The sequence below is a fragment of the Porites lutea genome, chromosome 13 (assembly GCF_958299795.1).
Source record: "Porites lutea chromosome 13, jaPorLute2.1, whole genome shotgun sequence".
Lineage (NCBI taxonomy): Eukaryota > Metazoa > Cnidaria > Anthozoa > Scleractinia > Poritidae > Porites > Porites lutea.
Genome location: NC_133213.1, coordinates 20275209 through 20296920, shown reverse-complemented (window position 1 = coordinate 20296920; position 21712 = coordinate 20275209). Strand labels below are relative to the sequence as shown.

General features: G+C 38.5%; 2 protein-coding genes across 3 annotated transcripts; both read right to left on the bottom strand.

Annotated features, from left to right (window-relative positions):
* Positions 1-1158: 1158 nt before the first annotated feature.
* Positions 1159-6060, bottom strand: LOC140922211 (uncharacterized). Of its 2 annotated transcripts, XM_073372194.1 has the most exons (7): positions 5856-6060; positions 5295-5436; positions 4553-4869; positions 3917-4068; positions 3404-3455; positions 2802-2889; positions 1159-1651 (listed from the first exon to the last, which is right to left on the bottom strand). In XM_073372194.1, exons 1-7 carry the CDS (start codon positions 5994-5996, stop codon positions 1161-1163), a joined length of 1383 nt encoding a protein of 460 aa, XP_073228295.1. In that variant the 5' UTR covers positions 5997-6060; the 3' UTR covers positions 1159-1160. The 2 variants fall into 2 exon arrangements, with proteins under 2 accessions (XP_073228295.1, XP_073228296.1); XM_073372195.1 differs by lacking the exons at positions 3404-3455; positions 3917-4068.
* A 5060-nt stretch (positions 6061-11120) lies between these two features.
* Positions 11121-15203, bottom strand: LOC140922213 (uncharacterized). Its single transcript, XM_073372199.1, has 5 exons — positions 15040-15203; positions 14203-14315; positions 13448-13593; positions 13241-13359; positions 11121-12343 (listed from the first exon to the last, which is right to left on the bottom strand). The coding sequence occupies exons 2-5, from the start codon at positions 14272-14274 to the stop codon at positions 11553-11555; spliced, it is 1128 nt and encodes a 375-aa protein (XP_073228300.1). The 5' UTR covers positions 14275-14315; positions 15040-15203; the 3' UTR covers positions 11121-11552.
* Positions 15204-21712: the final 6509 nt, after the last annotated feature.

The window sequence follows — 21712 nt, the reverse complement described above, 5'->3', positions numbered from 1 at the left end:
CGTTTAACGTGTGCACACCGGTTTTGCTTTGTGCATGTGTTTCAGTTTGCGTCGCTTCTGTAAGCCAGCCTTTAGGGCCTTTATTTTAATAGCAATGGTGGGATATCTGGATTAAAATAAGAGAGGAAAACTTTCCCCGTCGTTTTTCCTGACCCAACTGACCGTCCCTCGATCTCCGAGGATGTAAATGACACTATCGTGAATTTGTCGGTTGATACCGTGACGTAATAGGTCCTTTCCTAGTCTTCGAAGAATTCAATTAAAAAATTAAAGTTCAATCCACAAGGAAAACCTCACACTGGATAAGTTTCAAGTAGTTCCGTTTTAGCATGTATCAATCACAGTGTCCTTTCCTCAAGGAAGATGATAGATAAAAAGCTCTAAACAGGCCTTTATAGATTAATATGCCGAGATTTATTTCGCTTTGCATCTTACACCTAACTAAGAATTAAAATTTATAAAATACACAATGTATCTTCCAGTTTAGGTTGCTTTTTGTCCATATATTAGACATAACTGCAGCTTCTAATAACCTTATTTTGCAAATGCTTTAAAATCTAGAATGCCTGTTTGTCTCTCGTGGGGGATTTTCTTACAAATGCCGCTCACTCTCTTAACTCGATAACTTTGCCAGGTTTATTCGAGACAGGAAAAAGTTCATCTTGCTTTGGTTTTCTAGCTGTATCTTGGACGATGATCGGATACACTAGCAGCACAAACGAACAGCATCTTTGCCGTTAACATGGAGTTGACAGAAGAACCTTTTGTCCCATGAAGAGAAACAAAGACAGTCTAGGATTCTGGTTTCCACGCCGTGTATTCCGGATTCCAAAGCCCATGATTCAGGATTCCTGGGGCGAGGGCTTGATGCGAACTTTGCAGTCCTCCGCTGATTTTTTGTCCACAGTCAGTAAGCGTTCCTCTGTGAATTCATAACCGGTCCTTTTAGTTAAGAACTCATTCTGTTTGATAGGTTAGTAATGGTTCAACAAAGGTACCGACCCTGGCTCGGGATCAAGTTCAAGTTCATTTATTCACACTTATTCAATTGCAATACAACAAGAATAAGAAAAAAAGTAAAAACAGACGTAACTATACATTGAATTAAACATAACAAAGGAAAAAAGTGAGCCAAGCTTTCGAGTTGGTTACTGTACCCACTATTGCTCAATCCTACTCAAAGTCCTAAGAATGCTACGCACATAATCCTTCGTAACAAAATCATCGTCCGCTGTATCGTTGTGATAGAGAGTCTCTTTCGTATTGTTATAAACTAGTCCATTTGTTAGTTCAGAATCCTTATGCGACCTCGTGTTGCAAACTTGAGATGACTGACGGGAAACATTTTTATAAACGGGACCATCCTCGCAAATGGCACCATCAGGATCAGAGCCCTCTGACCTATCACCAGAAGGGTCCTCTAAGACATTGTACACTGTGTCGGCCTCTTCCTCTTCGGAGAATTCGTAATTCTCATATATAACTCCTCTGTCAGAAACATGTTCCCCTAGTACATTATACGTTGACTCCTCGGTTCCTCCAAGCCCATAAATGTGTTGATCTTCTGGAATGTTCAACTGTGCGTAGTGATCTTCCTTGGTGTTTGCTGAGCGTGGCTGGATATCCTGTCTTTGGTACGAGGCATATATTGCTGAAAAGATTCAAAATGAAGCATATCGAATGAACTGCTTGAAGTAAAGGAATAATTTGGTTGCCTTATCAATGTTTTTTGTCGTATAATCAGAAGAAAGTTGAAGGGGTTATGCCGTTCAGAAATGGGCCTGATGTGACAACACCACTCAAGTATGTTTTTTCAAACTATCGCCAAGAGACGATTCATGGCAAAACAGCAATTTAACCCTTGATGTACTACTAATCGCAGCTTAGTGGATCCTGACTTTTTAAAGCTCATTTTAATTTGTAACTGAGTTAAGACTCATCTGTCTAAGAAGACAGAAGACGCATGAGACTTGAGAGGACCTCTCTTGTTAAAGTGCCGACACGCCAGTAGGCTCCACTTGTGAAACACCTGTCCGTATTTAACACTGGTATCATGCATGTAATCTCTACTTCAAAGAAAAAACCTCGGCACCTTCAGGGTATCCAGTGGACTTCCAGTCGGTGCAAAGAATGTACTTAAATGTCAGCAAGTGACTACACACCATCTTCTGAAATCGGCCGCGGATTTGGGCTCACTCAGTGGACAAATTTTATAGTACTTGCACAGAAAATGCCACTTGGCCATGATTTTAAATGATTCAGGGTACCAAAATAAAACACTATGTTCAATTCAGGCCTAAAGACCTTTCTCGATACACTCTCCTGAAAGCTACTACGCTTGAGGAAGTTTTCGTCTGCCAGGTCTGATCGGACTTCCCTCATAACTAGTGGTCAACTAGTGGTCTATTATCAATGCTGCGTTCTGATTGGTTGGGTTAATACTAGGCTATATGTTAAAGCCAACTAGTAGCGAAAAGCGCCGGCTTTGAAAACCAAAACAGTGGCAGCTGAATCGCTTTTTGCTACCTAAGTTGTTTTGTCTCGATATTTTTGACCAACTAGTTGGATTTTACTAAAACAATTATTCCTCTCTCCCTCATGGCCTCTGAGTCAATAGCCCATTCGGACTCGAGGAATAATTGTTAAGTATCGTTACTTAGGTTTGAGAGACGTTAGCCCGAGAGACAGGTCTACCATCATGAGAATACGGCCTTTTATGCCCATCGAGGGAGAGTGAAATAAACACTTTGGATTAGAGGCCTCCCTTAACCCTGTACATGCAGTAAAGTATGGACACTTACGCGCTTCTTGGAAGCTGAGTTCTCTGTACAGGTCTTGGTCGTCTGACTGATATGCGCGGTTTATTTGAGGACTTGAAACAACGGAAGCCTTAAAAATAAAATCAAAAGATAATTGATAACTTCAGAATCTTCATCTACCACTTTTATTTTCCTTTTATTTTGATACCAAAATCAATTCCCCACAAAATTGCCTCCGACGACGACTTTACTGCTTTTCTCATTCAAACCTTTTCCTGAAGGCCAAAAAAATGCACCATTTTTGTCTCTAGTAGTGATTTTCAGATTTAGCTTAGAAAATGACAATTAATAGACTGGCTTTTTTACTTTTTCCCCAGAATAACTGGGCTTACATCTGGTGTGAACTACAAGAAAGATACTCCTTCATGCTCCTGTTATTCAAAAGGTGGGTAAGCACTATCCACTGGATAAATCACTATCCAGTGGATAAAGAAATTGGTGTTCGTACTACTGATCCGTTGGAAAGTGATTTATCGGGTGGATAGCTAGCGCTATCCAACTCTTGAACAACCTGGATTAATGGATAAACAAGCTAAACTATCGCCACATTCCGCCACAACCTGTATGTTTGTGGCACCACTCACCCTATTTGTGTTTACATCATCTGTATATACAGTAGTTGCACTTGGCGTTTTCCTGCGGACACAACAGTACGGAAATATATTCAGAAAAATCTCGCAGCTCTAGTTCATGACAAAATTGTGTCTGGTATAGAAAGGATGGTACAAATACAAATTAAACTGTCCATTTACTATTTTGGTTTCACGAAAGATCGGCAAATGCGTGTAGTGCACTTTATAAGACGTATTACATCCTTATTCATGGAGAATGCACACTTTAACAATCGTGATTATTTCACCCCATGTAAGGATTCCACGCTGTGAATTTCGGATTTCGAATTTCAGGTACTGGATTCCTGTATTTGTCAGTCGAACTTGGATTCTGGGTTCCAATCGTTAGTGGGATTCCGGATTCCTTGAGCTGTACTCCAGATTCCAAAACACAGGATTCGCGATTCCACAAGCAAAAATTTCGTCCATTACGGAGTCCGGGTTCCCTTACATGGGGCGGATTATTCCATTTAGATGTTTACTTACTTAAGCTTCCGCCGGCAGCAGATCAGACAGCTAATGGTGACTACAATGAATAAAACTGAAGCTGACGCTATTATACCAGCCTTGACACTGGGTAATAACGCAGTGCTGTCGTCACTGCTTCCTTCACTATCCAATTTAGGCCGTGGAGAAACCTGGTAACAAAAGGTGACAAGAAAACGTCATGTAACAGTACTGATATCGTCAGGTAAGTCGTTGTGAGCTAGGAGCCTAGTTAACTCGACAGTGATTCATCTGGGACTAAGAGACAAATTCTTAGAATGCCATTATTCTACATTTTTCCCCTTTTAATTGTTTTATTTCCATTTTTCCTATCCTTAAAACAACTAACTCTTTGTATCAAAAACAGCTGGACGCTGAATGAATCATCGGTCATCACGTATCCATTCCATAAAGATTAACGAGAGTGAGTACGAATCGTGTTGCCAAAAAAACTGGCTTTACAAAATGAAGGACCTGTTTCAAGTGAGCTCGAAAACCCATGGCGAAATTCTTAGTAGCCAACTTGGACATGCCAAATTTCTTTCGCTACCCGCATTCGCTGTGTGGCGAACAAGGCCAAAGTATTCTTTGAAATTGATAATGTTATTATTGATGCTAATCTTATAAAGGACTCACTTCAGAGGCAGGTGTATTTGGTAGTGAGGGGACGACAGTTGTTTGGATAACAAAGGTGGAAGAAGGAGTTGCTGAAACGGTTGATAAGGCTCCGGAAACAGTCGCTGGGGCACCGACCATTGTTGACTGAGTAGTGACTGTCGATGTTGACATGATTTCCCTCGGAACAGTGGTGACAGTGAAGGTCGGCAAAGAGAGCATAGAGTCAGTTTTGATTGATTTTGTAGCGGTTGTTATGTGCCGCATCGTAGATGGCAATGAATGTGAGTGCAAGGCTCTTGTCCCCAAAGGCCCTTGTGACGAGAGTGACACAGGACCTAGAGAAGTAAAGGCAAAACAATACTTACACTGCTACACACAGTACCTAATAACTAAGGAAGAGCAACTATAGCTAATAGCAACAACAACGAGCTTTATTTGCATTACTATAACAAATACAGTATTGCAAAAGCTATTGAGAACTAAGTATCGATTCCTTAATTAATTTTTAAGAGTTAAAATGAAATAACATAAAATAAGTTAAATCCTTGCTTATTTTGAACTATTCATGCACGAAAGCATCGTCACACATCTCCAGTCAACACCAACAAGCCTGCAAGTCAGTTTTTGTCAACTGTATTTAGCAGATTGTATTAGTGTATGTATCATGATTATCAAATCTATCATTTAGCTATATCATTCGTAAAATACATCTTTTGATTTTATCCTGTGTTATTAAATAAGGAAAATAAATAGAACTTACAGGTAACATTCCCCACGTATTTGAACAACAAATATCGTGTATACTGACGATTTAAAGGCTTCGCCTGGCCATTGTCGCATCTTATTGTTAGCCTGATGATTCTTCCTATAAAATCCGCTGTACTTGTTCTGTTGTTATAAACCTGTAAGTACAAAACAAATATTGTCATATGCTACATTACATGGAGTTCTAAGTAATTTTTCCCGGTCCGGTCCAGTGAAATTGGTTGTCAAACAGTTTTTAATTTGTGCACTTTCCTCAATTTTAGTCTCTTTACCACGTGTCTGGTCACCTGACCACAAGTCTACCTTAGCAAATAAGAAGATCTAAAAATGTCTAAACAGAAAAAAAGAAATCCTGTTCTTGGGTAGCCGTACGAACACACCACCTATCGTATTTTCGAACATACGTTGTACCATTAACTAAGTGTTGAGCCAGCTAAGGCGTTTAAGATAGCACTTTAACACTAGGCCTCAACGGCCAGAACAACCCCACCCCCCACCCAACCTCCATTTTTTTGTTTAACAGAAGTTCCATATAGAAAAACAAAGATTCTCATACCTTAAGAAAATACTGAATACCACCATCTGCGTCAGAACGTCCTTTACTGATTATTGCAAATTGATTGCTCCTGAATGAAACTTTCACGCCATCGCATCCAAAATATGACGAAGCCGCGTTATCTACTTCACAGTTTTCCATCTGATTTGAAGACAATATCTTTAGTCTTTTTTCGTCACCGCCGTCTAAGATAACCAATTGATCGGGACTTTGGTTCTCGGGGTAAAAGTATGTGTGGTTTAAGTCAGAATACCCTATAAAACATAAAAACAATTAGTGTAAACATAAACTAAAACCGAAACGAAGATAAATGCACTACCATTGAAACCAATTTACTTTAGAAATCATTTAATAAATTCTTCAGTCGCCATGGTCTTATCGTCGAGAAGTATGGTGCAGCCCTGCGGGAGATGAGATTAGCAATCCAGGCTTGAATTGCACCATCGTATCCTTACATTACTTATTTATTGCATAGTGTTGTATTTCAGTTTTATCTCGGTACGTGTGCGCGTACAATTTTATTTTGAGCGCGCGCATTATTTCTTTATTTATTTAATTGACGTGTACATTTAGTTCGTTTATTAACGTCTTTACTTTGCGTTATTTTCCTCACATATACATTGTCCGTGACTGTGCTCACATGGTGGGTGGCTCCTCCTAAAATGTTCTGCAATTGGTATAGGATTTAATGGAGCCTTCAGTAGGCATCCTACTGATGAACAGTTGCGGCACGAGATATATAGTTTTTAGCAACTAAGATAATTTGCAGTCTGTCTACTTTGAATTGGTACTATTTCGCAAAACTAAATCACAGAAGATAAATAAAATAAATAAATAAATAAAATAAATAACGATTTGCAGGTAGCACAACCACATAGTGGTTCTTCGTCTACCTCATTCCCGGTCGAATTGGAATTTGGAAATGTTGGTTTCGAGGAGAGGGGAAAACCGGAGTACCCGGAGAAAAAACTCTCGGAGCAAGGGGGGAACCAACAACAAACTCAACCCACATATGGCGTCGACGCCGGGATTTGAACCCGGGCCACATTGGTGGGAGGCGAGCGCTCTCACCACTGCGCCACCCTTGCTCCCCAATACAATGTTCCTAGGGATGAAACTAGGCATTTCAAATTAACTGTACAGTCCCAACGCAAAGATATATATTATTGGTCATGATCAGAAAGACTGAAAAGGAACGGTCCTTTTTTTTCTCGAAATCTTTTTCTATCGTGTATTACGTACAAAGTTGTATTTTACTCCTTGATCTGAATTGTTAGATCAAAAAAGTTGAACAGAATCTAACAAAAAAGAAATATTCCTTAAGAACATGCATTCCTGACTGCGCGCAGCATGCATGGGTGCTCGCACGTATAGACCCTAGAGGTTTTATAAGTTGTTTGTCCATTCCTTCGCATACACTTGGATTTCCAGTCATGTCTATAAAATTCAGACGTCACCAAAAATGCATTTTGAACATATGAATTATACAATCGTGATCATTGTCATGTCTCTTGTGAGGAACATTGATGTCAGTAAGACGCGTGAATATAAGAAACCGTTTTGGGTAGTAACGTGATCGATCGAATACGGATATGTTCAGCTGTTCTTTACAGACAACGGATGCCCAATTAAACCATTACAATGTATAACTTAAAATAGTTTCTGCTTTGCGGGACCCCACGTAGAGCACGCAACAAAATATCCTTCTGAGTAGGTGGTGATATTGGAATCACCAAACAAGTGACTTTATTCGTTTCATCATAGTTCATGCCAACTAATGAAAGAAAAGTAACCTTGTAACTTAGTCAACTTTGCGCATCAAAACGTTTTACCTTTAGAAAATTAGGTTATCTTTTTCATTCTTAAGTGAAAATGAATGAAACAATTTTGCAATCAGCGTACTGAGATTCTGGGAAAATGCCCAAAAACTCTTCCCCTAACCCATTGCTAACTGAACAACTTCTTACTCTTGACTGTATGTTGGGTTTCCCAGAATCTTACAATGCCAATTTTGGTGGTTCCGGTTAGGATAATCGTCAATCTGTTGCAACAACTGATATCACTTCTGCCGGTCCTGCTTTGAATGTGAACGGAACCAACACTTAAATATTTGCTGTATGGTAAAATCGAGGTAACAAAAGCTTAGAGAGTATCAAGAGTTTAGGAGAGCTTAAAGCGACCGCGTGGTGGCTGTAGTCACAGTAACCTCCTATGAAGCCTACTTTAGGCCGGTACAATCGCTTAAAAAAATCCACCAATTTTCTTTACTTTCTAAAGTAATTTTAATAACAAGTCTTATACAAAGAAAAATATCAAAAAATAACGTCATTAAGCGCCTGTTCTCAGAGTGATATTAGAAAAAGATAAGAGTAATTCTTTCGATTGCTGACTAAAGCAAAGCAGGGCGAAGCACCTTTGCTGAATGCATAAGCGTCTGAATCAGTGCAGTGCTTGCATTTCACGAAGTTTTACTAGTCTTTAAATGATGGCCAATTGAGCTTTGTGTTTTCCTTTTTTCAGCATTTGACACTGCACTAGGTGGTCTAAACTGTTGACTCTTTGACGTAACTCCTAGGAATTTGAAGCAAGCAGCAATTAAAAGCTATGGATATACAGTACAAAATTTGACGTTTCATTGCATATTTCAAATATCTCCTGCAGCGTGGAAGAGTTTAATAAGGTATTGGAAAGCAAAACAGCTATATTTTAGAAATGAAACATTAATTTAAACCGAGCTCTTTTGTTTCCGTTTTAAAACCATTTACGCAGATTGAGCCCTTATTTATAAATGAAAGCGTTGTTTTCTTGTCCCGCTGCACATGTTGGTAGCCATGAAAGAAAACAAAAACTCGTACTCACCAAGCAACACACGAAGAGCAGAGTTCTTTAGACATGTCCATTGACCATCAGTGAATATAAAAGTATTGTTTTCGCTAGGACATGAACAATAGCACTTCTCGGAATTATAACTTACTGGTCTGGCATTGAATTTTTTACAGTTTACTGCGTCACTTGCATTCAGTTGACACAAAGAGAAAGGAATCTTGAATGAATCGGTTGCCCCTTCTGATCCACTGACGCCTTCTGGCTTTCTTCTGTAAATCTTGAAAACTTCTGATGCTTTGACAACAGCCAACAAAATTGAAATCACGGTAAGTCCAATTTTCGTTTTCTTCATTTTCTAATCTCTTGTTTGCTGAAATAATGGAACCCTCAGGAAAGATCTTAGGGTAAATTTGTTTCCACTTTAGCTGTCCTCTCCTTTGTTGTTTAAGTTGTAAACGATAATAAAATATAAGTTATAATTGGTTTTTCAATTGTGATAGAAAGCGTGTTTAAGCAGTGGTCTCAGTTTGATTTCACGCTCCATAAATTCCCCTTGAAAGTTGACGTTAAACATTACGTTTGTTTCCTGTTTGTTGTTTGGTCGACTCTATGAGCGTTCTGCATGTATTCGCCCCATGTAAAGGAATCCGGATTCCGGAATCCGGGAAATTTTTGCATTTGGAATCCGGAATCTTGGAAATTTTCGCTTGTGGAATCCGGAATTCTGGGAATCCGGAATACAGGTGTAGGAATCCGGAATCCCACTAACAATTCGAATCCGGAATCCAAGTTCCACTTAAAAAGATCTGGAATCCAGTAAATGGAATCCAGAATCCACGGCGTGGAATCCAGAATCCAAGAGTGTCTTGGATTCCCTTACATAGGGCGAATGCATAATAGGAGCTTGAGCAACAACGACGGCGACGGCAACGAAAACGTCACTTAAAAAGTGAATTCGCGCTACTTCAAACTTTATCGCGCTTATTCCATCTCGTTAACTTCGTCAAATGTTGGCAGATGCTTTTGAAGTTGAATTCTAAAGGGCTGTATCAAAGTTCAGGAAAAGAAAAAGAAAGATGATTTTTCAGGGGCAACACCACTCAAGTTTGAGCATTCACTGCCCTTAACAAAGATGTAGGAAAAATTCACCAAGGCAGTACTTCATACAAGCATAAAAATTTAATGAGATCAGTGATTTACTGACATTGAAGTGGACATGGCAACGTAGTGTAGTCATTACTCATTTTACTTGTAGTCGTTTTGCTTGATGCTGCGAAGAAGTTTTCTCCGCCTTCGTTCAGGGCAGCTTGTTCCTGAAATAGCTGCCTCTATACTCGCAAGCTGAGTTTAAGCCAAAAAAAAGAACTGCGAGAGCGATTGCCCAAAAAAATTCCATCCTGATGGCGTAAGTTTGTCCTATCTGGTTAACGAGCGCTGATTTGACGACGTCTCAGCTATTTCATTCTTTTACCAGTTGTCAACACAAATTAATGACAGGCTAAAGACAAGAGGTCACAAAGATCAAATGTAAACGCTACTGATAAGCTTGCTTTCAGCGCATGCGGGAACCAAGGAAGAGACATGAAGAACAGGCACTTCAATGTGACATGCGCGAAAAAAAATACAAAAATCAAAAATCAAAGGATACACGTCAAGGAAGTCAGTAAAATTGTTATTTTACTTGATTAATTCAAACAATGCACTTCATTGACTAAAGAAAAGTCTCGTTCTTTTTAGTAAAAGCACGTTTCGTGAGGTTTGTAAATACCGATGGTTTTCAAACTTATATTATTTTGAACGCGTAATTAAAAAGAAAAGTCGTCGAACTTAGCCTTGCCTAAAATGTTGAATGGTAATTTTTTCCACAGTTTCAGTCCTGCTACTGAATAATATGCTCTATACATCGCCAAAGATTTTCAGATTAACTACGGCTCATCAAGCAACAGGTTATTTGAAGATGCTAAGACACGGCCCATGTTAACTAAAGAACAGTTGAATCAAAATGGCGTTTATTATATATTAAGAAGCATCACTCAAGAAATCCGGGTAATAAGGGCATAACTAAGATGAACATGGTTTGTTGAAAATTTTATTTAACATTTTGGTATTTATCCATTTATTTATTTATTTATTTTATAATAGTAAGCTATATATAACAACATGAATGCGAAACATGGGACATTTCGTTGTCTTTCAATTAACTTTTCAAAAATGTTCTTCACCTGCTGTTCCTTTTCGTATCGCTTACCGTATATTTTTCAAAGGCCCTTTTTGAGGGGCTTATTTTTGGAGGGGCTTTTATTCGGAGGGGCTTATCGACGGAGGGAAATTTGCGTTTCAAAATCGATTGGGTCAGTCTCATAGTTGGAAGTAAATTCACGGTTTTTGCTTTGTTCTACGTTATACCAGGCTTATATTTGGAGGGGCTTATACATGGAGGGGCTTATTTTCGGAATTTTACGGTATTTTTGTACGCTAACAGAAAAAATATCTTGCAATGGCATCGCAAAACTTGCATCACGCTTATTCGCATTACATGTGTTACTTAATTGTTTTACTGGCTTTTTTGCATTATTCTTCTTTCGAAGCTTTCTTGAGTGATTGTCCAGTTGACATATATTATATTACATATTACATCATCTAAAACATATTTACAGAAAAATTGCATTGTACAACAAGTAACATTATTGAAGTTAGTCTTTGCTTTAAACTCATTGGATAAAATGTTGTTTCCCAAGGCAAGGAAACTATGAATAAGCGCATTTTATAAATAATCTACTCTTCTTTTCCGCGTAGTTTTTATATTTCTTATTGCAAGCAATTATTGAGGCCCTGTGTAAAGGTGTGGCACGTCTTCATTATGTAAATTTTTCACAAGTGCCTGTTCCCTGCAGATGAGGGACCTCTATGAAGAACATTGTACAGATGGTCTTGCTGACCGCCGACACCAAGTCGATCAACAGCTTCAGCACCATCCGATAGTGGCTTTTTCAGCACGTCATACACGGAATCTTGCGTTTCACCTTGATAATTACCTGGATTAATGTCCTCGATTAGGCTATAAACACTTTGCTCCAGGCTAAGAGGGGTTGTAGAAATAGATTTATCTGGGCCATGGCCAGGCTTATCATCGATGTGTTTCGTACGTAAGGGCTCAACAAAGTTGTATTCCCGTTGCTCAAAAGCGCCCAGAGGTGTTTTGTTCTGGTATTCTTCCGTAGGAACATATTCGTAGGGTCCGTCCGCTCCGGGGGGCTCCAAAATGTTGTACACGGGTGCTTCCAATTCACCTGGTGGAGCCTTTTTTAGGTGTTCTTCAATAGGAACACATTCAAATGTTCCGTTTGAGGTGGCTGCACTGAACGGCTCCAATATGTTGTATACCGGCTGCGCCATTCCGCCCAATGGTGTGACTCGCTGGTAATCTGCAGTAGGAACATATTCATATGGGCCACCTGATGTCTCTGTACTATGGGGCTCAACAGTATTATACACAGGACCCTTTTCCGTACCAAATGGAGCGTCAATCTGGAGGCTTTCATTGGAAATACTCTCATATTGGTCTTCTGTACAATCTGTATTTGCAATGGGGACCCTTACGGAACTCAAGGTAGTGTTATTTGTGGCGCCACTGGGGACCTTATAGTTTGAAGCATATAACGCTGGAAAAGAATTAAAATACCAGTTAATATTATTTAACAGTTAATGAATGAGGCTGAGTATCTTATGAAGAATTATGAAGATCGAGGAGGGTGTTATCCGTCGAGGCCTTAGGCCGAGGCGGATAACACCCTCCAAGATCTCCATAATTCTTCATATGATACGAAAGCCGAATTCAATAACTGTTTTATTATTCATTCAAAATAAGTCCAAGTTTAAAAACATAGCTAAAACATGCTTACCTCCATCGATCCATCGATGTTCAGTTCATCTTCGATAGTGTACGTTTAGGTTTGTCTAGCTCCGCAAATATTCTCCAAATAGCAGATGTCGCCCTTCGAGTTGTCTTCTTGCTGTTCTTGCCGTGTTTTTAGCTATTTTTTCGCCTAGTTCTTATTCTTGAAACGAGTGAAATGTCCGCCATTTTTTTAATTTCACAACCAAAACAACTCAACCTCGTCCCCAGGTCTTCTCGGTTAACGGTGCCTTAACCTGCGAAAACGCTGCATTTTTGACGTCATTTCCTCGTTAAAGTCAAAATTCCTCCAAATTTGGTCATCAGTAACTGGTTATGGTTAATTAAACATGTGTTTTTAGCCAATCAGAATTGGGGAAATATTTTGAATGAATAATAAATTTAGTTACTTGTATCATCTCAGCTATTGCTATTAACAGAGTTCGTAGAAAACTTCCTTGATAGTTTGCTCCGCTGAAGTAGCTTGAATTCACCATTACACAGGGGGCGTCATTACGCATCCCTTCATTACTTGAAAACTGCACTATAAGCAGTCTGGAAAAAGTCTCTCACTGTTGTAAATTCTCCCTGAAAAGCCCTGAGGGGATTGGATTATAAGACATTGGCGATTTTATTAACAATTCTGCTCTCTTGTCATACTTACTGGATCCACTGTTGCTTATTGTGGCATAGGCTGCATTTTGTTCACCCGATTGGAAATTTGGTTGACTTGTTTGCCCTGCTTGATCTCTGAGGACCGGGTGACTGTAATCAGCCTGTTTTCTGATTTGAAATAAAAAGCTAAATTTTAGTGAGTCCAAACGCAAACCAAATAAAGGATATCAATTATTAGTGTTGTCACTTGAGCTACCTTTTGCATTTCCATCGATAAAGAAGGAACCCAACAATGAAAATAAAAATTAGACAGCAGCTGATTCCAGCGATGAGACCCACGGATAAACGAGAAGTTCCATCATTGCCTTTTCGATCTGCAGCAGAACTGGGACCAGCAAGAACCTGAAAAAGAACATGAAGGCAAACTTTACACCATATTCTACAAATGACCAGAAATGCCAAACACCTTCTTCCATTGAAAGAATTCACTGTTTCTCTAAACAGACAGCTCGTCATTACTCAAAAGGCCACAAAACACACTTCAGATAAAGGACATATCGGGGGTAACACCATTTGCTGTTAGTATAAGAATTTTTCTTATAGCCTTTTAAGGGTACATGACAGTTTGACCATGAAACCACGATCTGCGTCCCCTACCCCTCTAGAACATTCATAGGTTATTTTATGTCCCATTCTAGAATGAGGGTGACAGGGCCAACGGCGTAACGTAACCTTCTGATGACAAGATCATCTAAACTGATGCAAAGTTTTCCTCACAACTAACAAGATCGTACCAGATTTTGAAAGAAACTGTTTGATAGTCCCGCATAATACGCCCTCCCGCTCAACAGACAGTCCCGCTCTTCTACCAACTAATAAACGTATTCTTGAACGTCAACATGGGCAACAAAGTGTCTTTGACACAGGGATGTCCGCATTATTTGGGCAGAAAATATAACTTTGACGCTAGGGCCGGGTTCAGTTATGAATGGTTGACTTTGTCGACTTTACCTCAGAAGGTGACAGAGAAGTAGTAGACTCCAGCTGAGTGGATTCAGTTATTGTTACAGCTAAGTCAGTCATTGCAGTGACTGTCTCTGTAGTCTCGGGTACAAAGACTGGACCTAAAAATAAAAATAAAAAAACGTCTTTCATATGTCGGCCTCTTGAGGCCGAGTTCTGAAGTTTTCGAATAATGGGAGAGAAAAGTCATCAATTCATCGAGGACTATAATTGCCTGCTGTATAATTTACAGTCCCATATTCGTGGTTGAAACGATTTAGATGGCAGATTACAATTGAATCGCGTCCCACTTAAACTGAAAGCTACCGATAAGTTCTTCCTTTTTTACTCTGCTGTTTATCACCGAGTCTTGCTCACATGTCTCAAATGTAAGTGGAAGGTTTAATTTCATAACGAGTTTTTAAACCTCTTCTCAACATGCTGTAACATGTTCCCTTTTGTCAGAGGATATTGGTTTTAGCTCACCGATCTGAAATAAAGCCGTCCCGTCCCCCTTTCTCTCCCCCCACCCCCCGCCCCCGTAATGGCGTTATGGATGTTTCTTACTTTTGTATCCGCATATGGAATACTTTGCTGTCGTCACACGAGCAAATTTGTTGATAATTGACTCTCTATAAACCACATTCCAGTGAGAGGCACCAAACTCGAGACGAAATAAAAGCCTATCACGGCCTCTGAGTAACTAATGGCTAAGCTACTATTGCTGATACCAAAGATAACCGGCCCTGGATGAAGACAATTATACTTTGAAGCCTTCTTCGTTTTTGGTGCAGGTACGTCTGAACAAGAGAGGATTTATCCTCTCTTGGTCTGAATAAAACTTACATTCTGTTTTTCCTTCAAGCTTGAACAGCAGACAACGGTGTTCCTTTGCATTGTTTGGTAGAGTGCACGTAATTCCCAAGTTAACGATTCTTCCCGTCAACTTAACTGTCAAGGGATCATTTTCAGGCAAGTCTACCTAAAGGAACAAATTTTTAAGATAATTAAGTAACCGTGCAGATAGATAGAGTTTAGTGACCAGGATTCATATCCGTTCCATTCTATTAAGAATTCTGATCTATCTAGAAATTCAAAGGGGCCAGAGGGCAAATCGCTGTTGATGGAAATAAATATAGTGGCATAAGTGATGTTTATAGGTAGGATATCTAATACGTGTGCGATTCTACAATTGCTTTCATCTCCATTTAGTGAAAAACAACAGTCATTTTAGGAGGAACTACCCGCAATTTGCGTAAGCACAGTTAATCACAACGCAAATGAGATAGGAAAACAACCCAAGGTAAATTTTTAAAGAGTGTTTCCTCGAATTGCTTGCAAAAAATGCACAATTCCCTTTCGTTAAGCAGGATGTACTTTAACCTCTAGTTTTCCAGCTACGTTATTTAGGAAATACAGATAGGTGTACTGGCCGCATTTGAAATGAACGTGACATAAATTAACGCGAAAACAAAGAAGAAAACTACGTCCCAAAAAAAGAAGGACAAAGAACGGGGTAAATTAGAAAATAATAATAACAACTGGAATTTACTTGCGCACTGGGAAACTGTAAATTTCAAAAGCAAGGGCTTACACAGCAAAACTAAAAATATCATTCACACTTATTATGGTATAATTGGCACTGTTTTCTATGCAAACACAGGCATATGATGCAAACATAAGTTTCTATTTATAGTTTCCAATTAACTAGTCTTTGTTTTCATCGTTTGTTGTAGCTTTTTGCAAATCACTTGATTTGTAACCTAAGAGTATCTCCAACTCGATTTGTTGACTGGAATTCCCATAAATAAAAATTAAGATGATGTATGTTAATGATAAGACATGAAATACTTCGATATGAACTGAGTGGTTCAGGGGCACCCAACGTCAATTTTCGGAAAATATCTGTTCGGAAAAAGATTTGAGATGTTTAGTGGTTTTGAACTATATTCTCGTTGGGTGTCCCCGGTGGTTCAATACTGTAAGCACCCTTGCATATAATTGAAAGCTGTCCTCCTAAAATCTTTAATATCATGCGATCAACGAAAGTGACGAAATTTCCCAAAATATGGCCTAAATTGGCCCTTATAATTACGTGTCTGATTATTGGCTGGTAAATTGAGATATCGTTTTTAAAGAAAGAAGCTGATCTATAACGATACAGCTATTTAGTAAAGTCTTATTTGCACCTCAAGACTTAGTGGTTCATCTATATCTGATCTGGTTATATTAAACCGTTGTGTCGGGAGAAAGTTCATCGGTTTGCCTTGGCAATCTATGTACCAGGAGGAAGTCAAGTTAACCACGCAATCTTCATCCCCCCTCAATGACAGCTCTTTCTCGGAACCAGATTTCAGATACTTCATTTTCGATGCTGGCTCTTTATCCCTAAAAAACGTCTCCTGGGCACATCCTATGTAATAAATAGCAGATTTATGACAAAAACGTAATTAGACGTCACAAACTACATGATCAAATGCTATAAATGTAATGGCTACGCAGAGTGATAGTGAATATCATAACTGTTTATAGCTCCAAGCAACTAAGGTTGAATTGTATTTGTTTTAGATTTATTTTCTTCCGTCGTAAACTAAGAAAATTTTAGAAGATGGCCTTTACACAATTATCAAGTTTTCACCATTAACATCCTTCAATAGACATAATCATTTCCGAGAAAACGCGGAAGAGTACATGAAGTTGGGAAGACTTTTGGAATTCGAAAATGATCCGATACCTTCAGATAAATAATAAATTAAAAAGCTTACCGAAAAGGTTTCTTGTTTCTGCATTTCCAATGCAAGTCCAGTTCAACTCCTTCCGGAAAGAAAAGGTCGAATCACAAACACATTCACAGTTCTTCCGACCATCTTTTTTTTTTGCCTTGTACAAAGCACTACAATCGTTTCGGCCGCATTCCGAGGATGGAATGGTGAAATAGTCTTTTGATGCTCTTCTGTCAATTTGAAAACTCTGTGACGAGCAAATTTCAGTCCATATAAGCAGACATACGGCAATAAATATTCCCTCAAATAACGCTGACATTTCGTTTCTGATCACAATACAAATGATGCCAAACTAGCATGATCTCTTGACTGGACTCTTCTCTGAAGCCAAACCACTGCATGCACACGGACTTTCGATCCTCTTACTCAAGAAACTATCACTTTCTAACAATCAATTCAGTTGGAGCCATTTAACGGGAAAATGAAGAGCTGTTGTTGCAAGGAGAACTTGTTCTTGAAGATCTTAGTGACTCACTCGATATTAGACCTGGGGTTTCAAGAAACATGCACCTTAATTTATCTCAATTAGAGACTTACGAGATATTTTTGTCCTTGTTGACGTCAGTCATAATACTTCATTTTGGTATTTCCCGTAAAAGGCACTTGTTTTTCTTTTTCTTTTTTCCCATGGTACCAAACAGCTGTTGAATAGTATTCTGTTTTTCATACAACAGGAAACAGTGTATAATTGCGAGTCTTTAATGGTTGGAGATCTCATGTGAATACCATCCAAACAAAACCTACTGGAGAAATACATCAAGTCATTTGCCAATAAAGGACACATGTTCTGTTGTCTAACTGACGAACCTCTAAAAGGATGCTATAATAACGCGAAATGAAAATGAAACATCTTAGTCAGAGCTGTTCTGCTAAGATACTATTTAGTGTTCATTATTAATGTTAACGTTATATTGAACGATGTTTATTGAAGGGGTGGAGATTTAAGGCAAACGCATAATATTACCCGGCGATATGGGACTTTCGAAGTGAAATTAAGGCCTTGAACAAGAAGATTGCACGTGCATCGGAACGCTTTACTTCCTTTTGTTCTTCAGAGGTATAAGTCAGTATCTATTATCTGCATGCCAAGTCAAATATCACTAAGAATTTTAAGTAGCTGTCCATCTTTACACTTTAAATAGGCTAGCTCAATAACAAAAAGGTGTTGGCTTTTAAAAATGTGTTTGCGATTTCGGGCAAAGAGTGGAAAACAAGTAAAAACGTTTTTGTTAAAGTAAGGAAAGTTTTGCCGGGAGCATTAGAGATTTTAAATATAATCTTCGTGGTTTTTATCATGGCATAAAGCGTCCGTCGTTACGTAATATCTGTCTTACGGAGAGTCGAATGAACTGAGAGAGTAACGAAACGCAAGTACCACTTGTGTCAGGTTTACCAAGGTTTCCGTCTTATAGAGGCGTTCGTTCAGAGATAGTCAACTGCTGATTTAAGTGAAGTTATTCGATATATATATACATCAGTAGTGATTCCTTTAAGAAAAGGTAGCCCAAGCTCGAAATATGAGCATCGGCGTGCATCGGCATTGTTGCGTAACATTCAAAATGTAAGGATTTGTATGGGAAAAAAACTATCGTTTCTGTAACCTACGAAAATGAAAGGATTTCAATAAAAAACAGCTTACCTTACTTAAAATGTGCGTTACGTCTCTCCTGTGTGGTTCACGGGCCGATTTATGGCCGTTTTATGGGGTTTTACGTAAACGGTTTTCTCTATTTCGTAGGTTACAGAAACGATAGGTTTTTTTTTCCTTAGAAATCCTAATATATTTTGAATGTTACGCAACAATTCCGATGCTCGCCGATGCTCATATTTCGAGCTTGGGCTACCTGTGCTTTAAGCTAGCGGATCTCTATTTTGCTTTATCACATTTCTTTGGACAGATAAACACTTCTCACCTTCAATAGGGCACTGCACATTCTTTAAGAAAAAACAACAAGAACAAATGAACTGTAAAATATATCTTTAAAGTTTCAAACAACAGAGGTTAATTTTCAAAAAGTGTAGGACTGAATAGTTCTTAAACATCACGATTGAAATTCCTTTTTACTGTCTTTCAATGTTGTCCGTCTCCGACCTTCTGCCTTGACTGTGCTATTTCAACCTTCCTTCAATGTTGGTCAAAGCTGTTATCCTAATGTTCCGTTTAATTAGACAGGCAAATGCCAGTGTCTAAATTACTATTTTAGGCTAAATTTCGTGACACAGCTTTTTGCAATTATCCGAAGCGATTCAATACAGCATATCAATTTGTTCAATTTACCTACAAACAAAACTGGCGTTTTTGTAAGGCTAAGGTTCCATTTTTCTTCCTCGCTCCGTTTCCTTATAATTTAGCAGTTAGAACAAATAACACGTTAAATTTATGGACCGCATATTTTGCAGTTAAGATATGAACGAAAATCAAGGTGATTGATATCAGCTATTGCGATCATGTGACAGTTGAGCTGCGCGAGTAGGCTGGTGGTGATATTCAAATAAGAAACGGTGATCAAACACCTCATAGTTTTTGTTTTTTATTGTGATGTCTGACAATACAATTACAACAGCTGTCAATGAATAGCTGAGACTAACTGAAACACTTCGGTTTCGAGGAAACCAAAAAAAAATTTTTGTGGAGATGTTCCATAAAAAAAGAGCATCCAAGAGATGCAGCCAAGAGTTTCAGATAGGTCAATGTCCGAAAACATTATTGACGATATGTGAGAATTAGAATTGTGCCTCAAGACACAGAAAGGTGTCCGTTGCTCATTTAACCGTCGCCCTTGTCCCGCAAAATTAATGACATCTTTGTCGGAACAAACGAGCCTGTCCGTTGTATAAGGTGAGATAGAGCGGTGTTCAACTTTGTCACTGGAAACCTTTCGGAACCCATTCAGGTCGCTGTGTTACATTCATAAAGTTTACGCATGATCTCAATATGACAAATCCACTCGTTATTCCTGCTAAGTTATCTCATGATAAGTAACGGCACTCAAAACAGATCTCTAAGAGTCATTCCCAATTCTAGGCCGCGGTTCCAGACCAGAGTATTAAGGCAATACCTTGATACAATTTCCAGACCATACATGACATGTATATCTGAGCTTATCTGATTTCAGCCTTCCAACTGTTGATTCATACCCTATTTGAGTCAAGCCAAAGGGAATTATAAAAAATTACCCTTTGGACATACGTGAAAAGCAGATATCAATTAAAGGGGCCGACCCTAAAACCACTTGTTGTAATTTGTCCCTGGCTAGTTCTTTGATGAAGACAGAGCGAGTAAAAGTCAAACCTGTTTTGAACTTCTTGCACGGGTTAGCACAACTTTGTTGGAAGGCATGAAAACTATTTATATATAAAGGCTTCCTATTTTATTCAGTTTATTAAAAATATCTTTTCTTTATTTACTTATCTTCTTCTAAGAATGTCTTAACTTAATATTTCTCCTTTCTGTAGGCATTTCCGCTCCAAATTAACCAAACAAAAACTGGGGGTCGGTTTAACCCTTGGAACGAAGCGACCATTTGCGTCATCAATATTGATCAGTTACCTTCGAAAAATCATAGGAAAGGTCAACTACTTCAGAGAAATTTCTAAACATAAATACAAATGAAGATCAAAGTCATCTAAAAGTGCAAGGATAACAATATTTTGAAATTATGCACTTTGATAGCATTAAGGGCCGATAGTTTTCATTTTTATCATAGTTTCACTCTGGCATTTAGACCGAAACAATAAAACAAACTTCGCCACTATAATAATAATAATAATAATAATAATAATAATAATAATAATAATAATAAATACAAGATTAGGAAAAAAGAACAATAACAACAAAACCAATATTAATAATAATGATAATAAACAGAATACCTCTCCTAATTGTGTAGAAAGTGTGGAAGCCATGATGAAACTATGCAGAATATTTTGTGTAGTTGTTTCAAAATTGTCCAATAAAAATGTAAGATGAATCATTTTTAATGACACATTTGATCGAGTGGTTTGGTTCTCTTAGAACCTCACGACTGCTAGGTTGCCACCTTTTATATTTTAATAAACACTGGGTTAATAAAATGGTTAAAAGTACATGCGACTTTCGTTGGGGAATGAGAGACACATTGCATTTCTTCAAATGCGGAAACGTTGGAATTTCTTCTTACAGCATTATGATAAACAACAACACAGAGAAATTCTTCAGCAATATAAGCATGCAAAATAAAGCTCTTTTATTCGGCGGAAGTGCGAACAACCTGGAAGCACCTAGAGTTGGCTCGTCCTTTCTTTTCTTCCTTTATTTCCTTTTATTAGAAGGACATTATTCTCAGACGGTCATTTTTACTGTCGGTCCCGCAGTCGTCTGTCTTAGAGAGAGTTGTATGTAGGTTGAGTTTCAGATCTGTAAAAGGAGTGTGGTGCTATTTAATTTCATTTACAAGTTGGTTTGTTGAAAGAATGTTTTGGTCCTAACTCCTCGGTGTGACCATTCATACAAAAGCTGCTACTATGTACTGCAGAGTTTCTATGTGTTGCTGCCACCTATATTTTAATAAACTCTGAGTTCCAAAAAATGGTTAAAAGTACACGTGACTTTCATTTCAGTCAATTTCTGCAACCCTCAGAGCAAAACAATGCCGCTGTATTACAGTCAAAAGATACCCCTAGTTAACTCAATAACATCGCTGCCTTGAATTTGTGAGTTTGACTCAGAATGTATTTGATAACGTTTGCTACAATCA

Excerpts from the sequence above, each read along its gene's own strand:
- LOC140922211 (XM_073372194.1), bottom strand. The coding sequence starts at position 5,996 with ATGGAAAACTGTGAAGTAGATAACGCGGCTTCGTCATATTTTGGATGC. Across the intron at positions 2,890-3,403 it reads ATGATGTAAACACAAATAGG|GCTTCCGTTGTTTCAAGTCC; the intron begins GTGAGTGGTGCC and ends TTTATTTTTAAG. Across the intron at positions 1,652-2,801 it reads ACTCAGCTTCCAAGAAGCGC|CAATATATGCCTCGTACCAA; the intron begins GTAAGTGTCCAT and ends GAATCTTTTCAG.
- LOC140922213 (XM_073372199.1), bottom strand. The coding sequence starts at position 14,274 with ATGACTGACTTAGCTGTAACAATAACTGAATCCACTCAGCTGGAGTCT. Across the intron at positions 13,594-14,202 it reads CTTCTCTGTCACCTTCTGAG|GTTCTTGCTGGTCCCAGTTC; the intron begins GTAAAGTCGACA and ends GTTCTTTTTCAG. Across the intron at positions 12,344-13,240 it reads AATAAGCAACAGTGGATCCA|CGTTATATGCTTCAAACTAT; the intron begins GTAAGTATGACA and ends ATTCTTTTCCAG.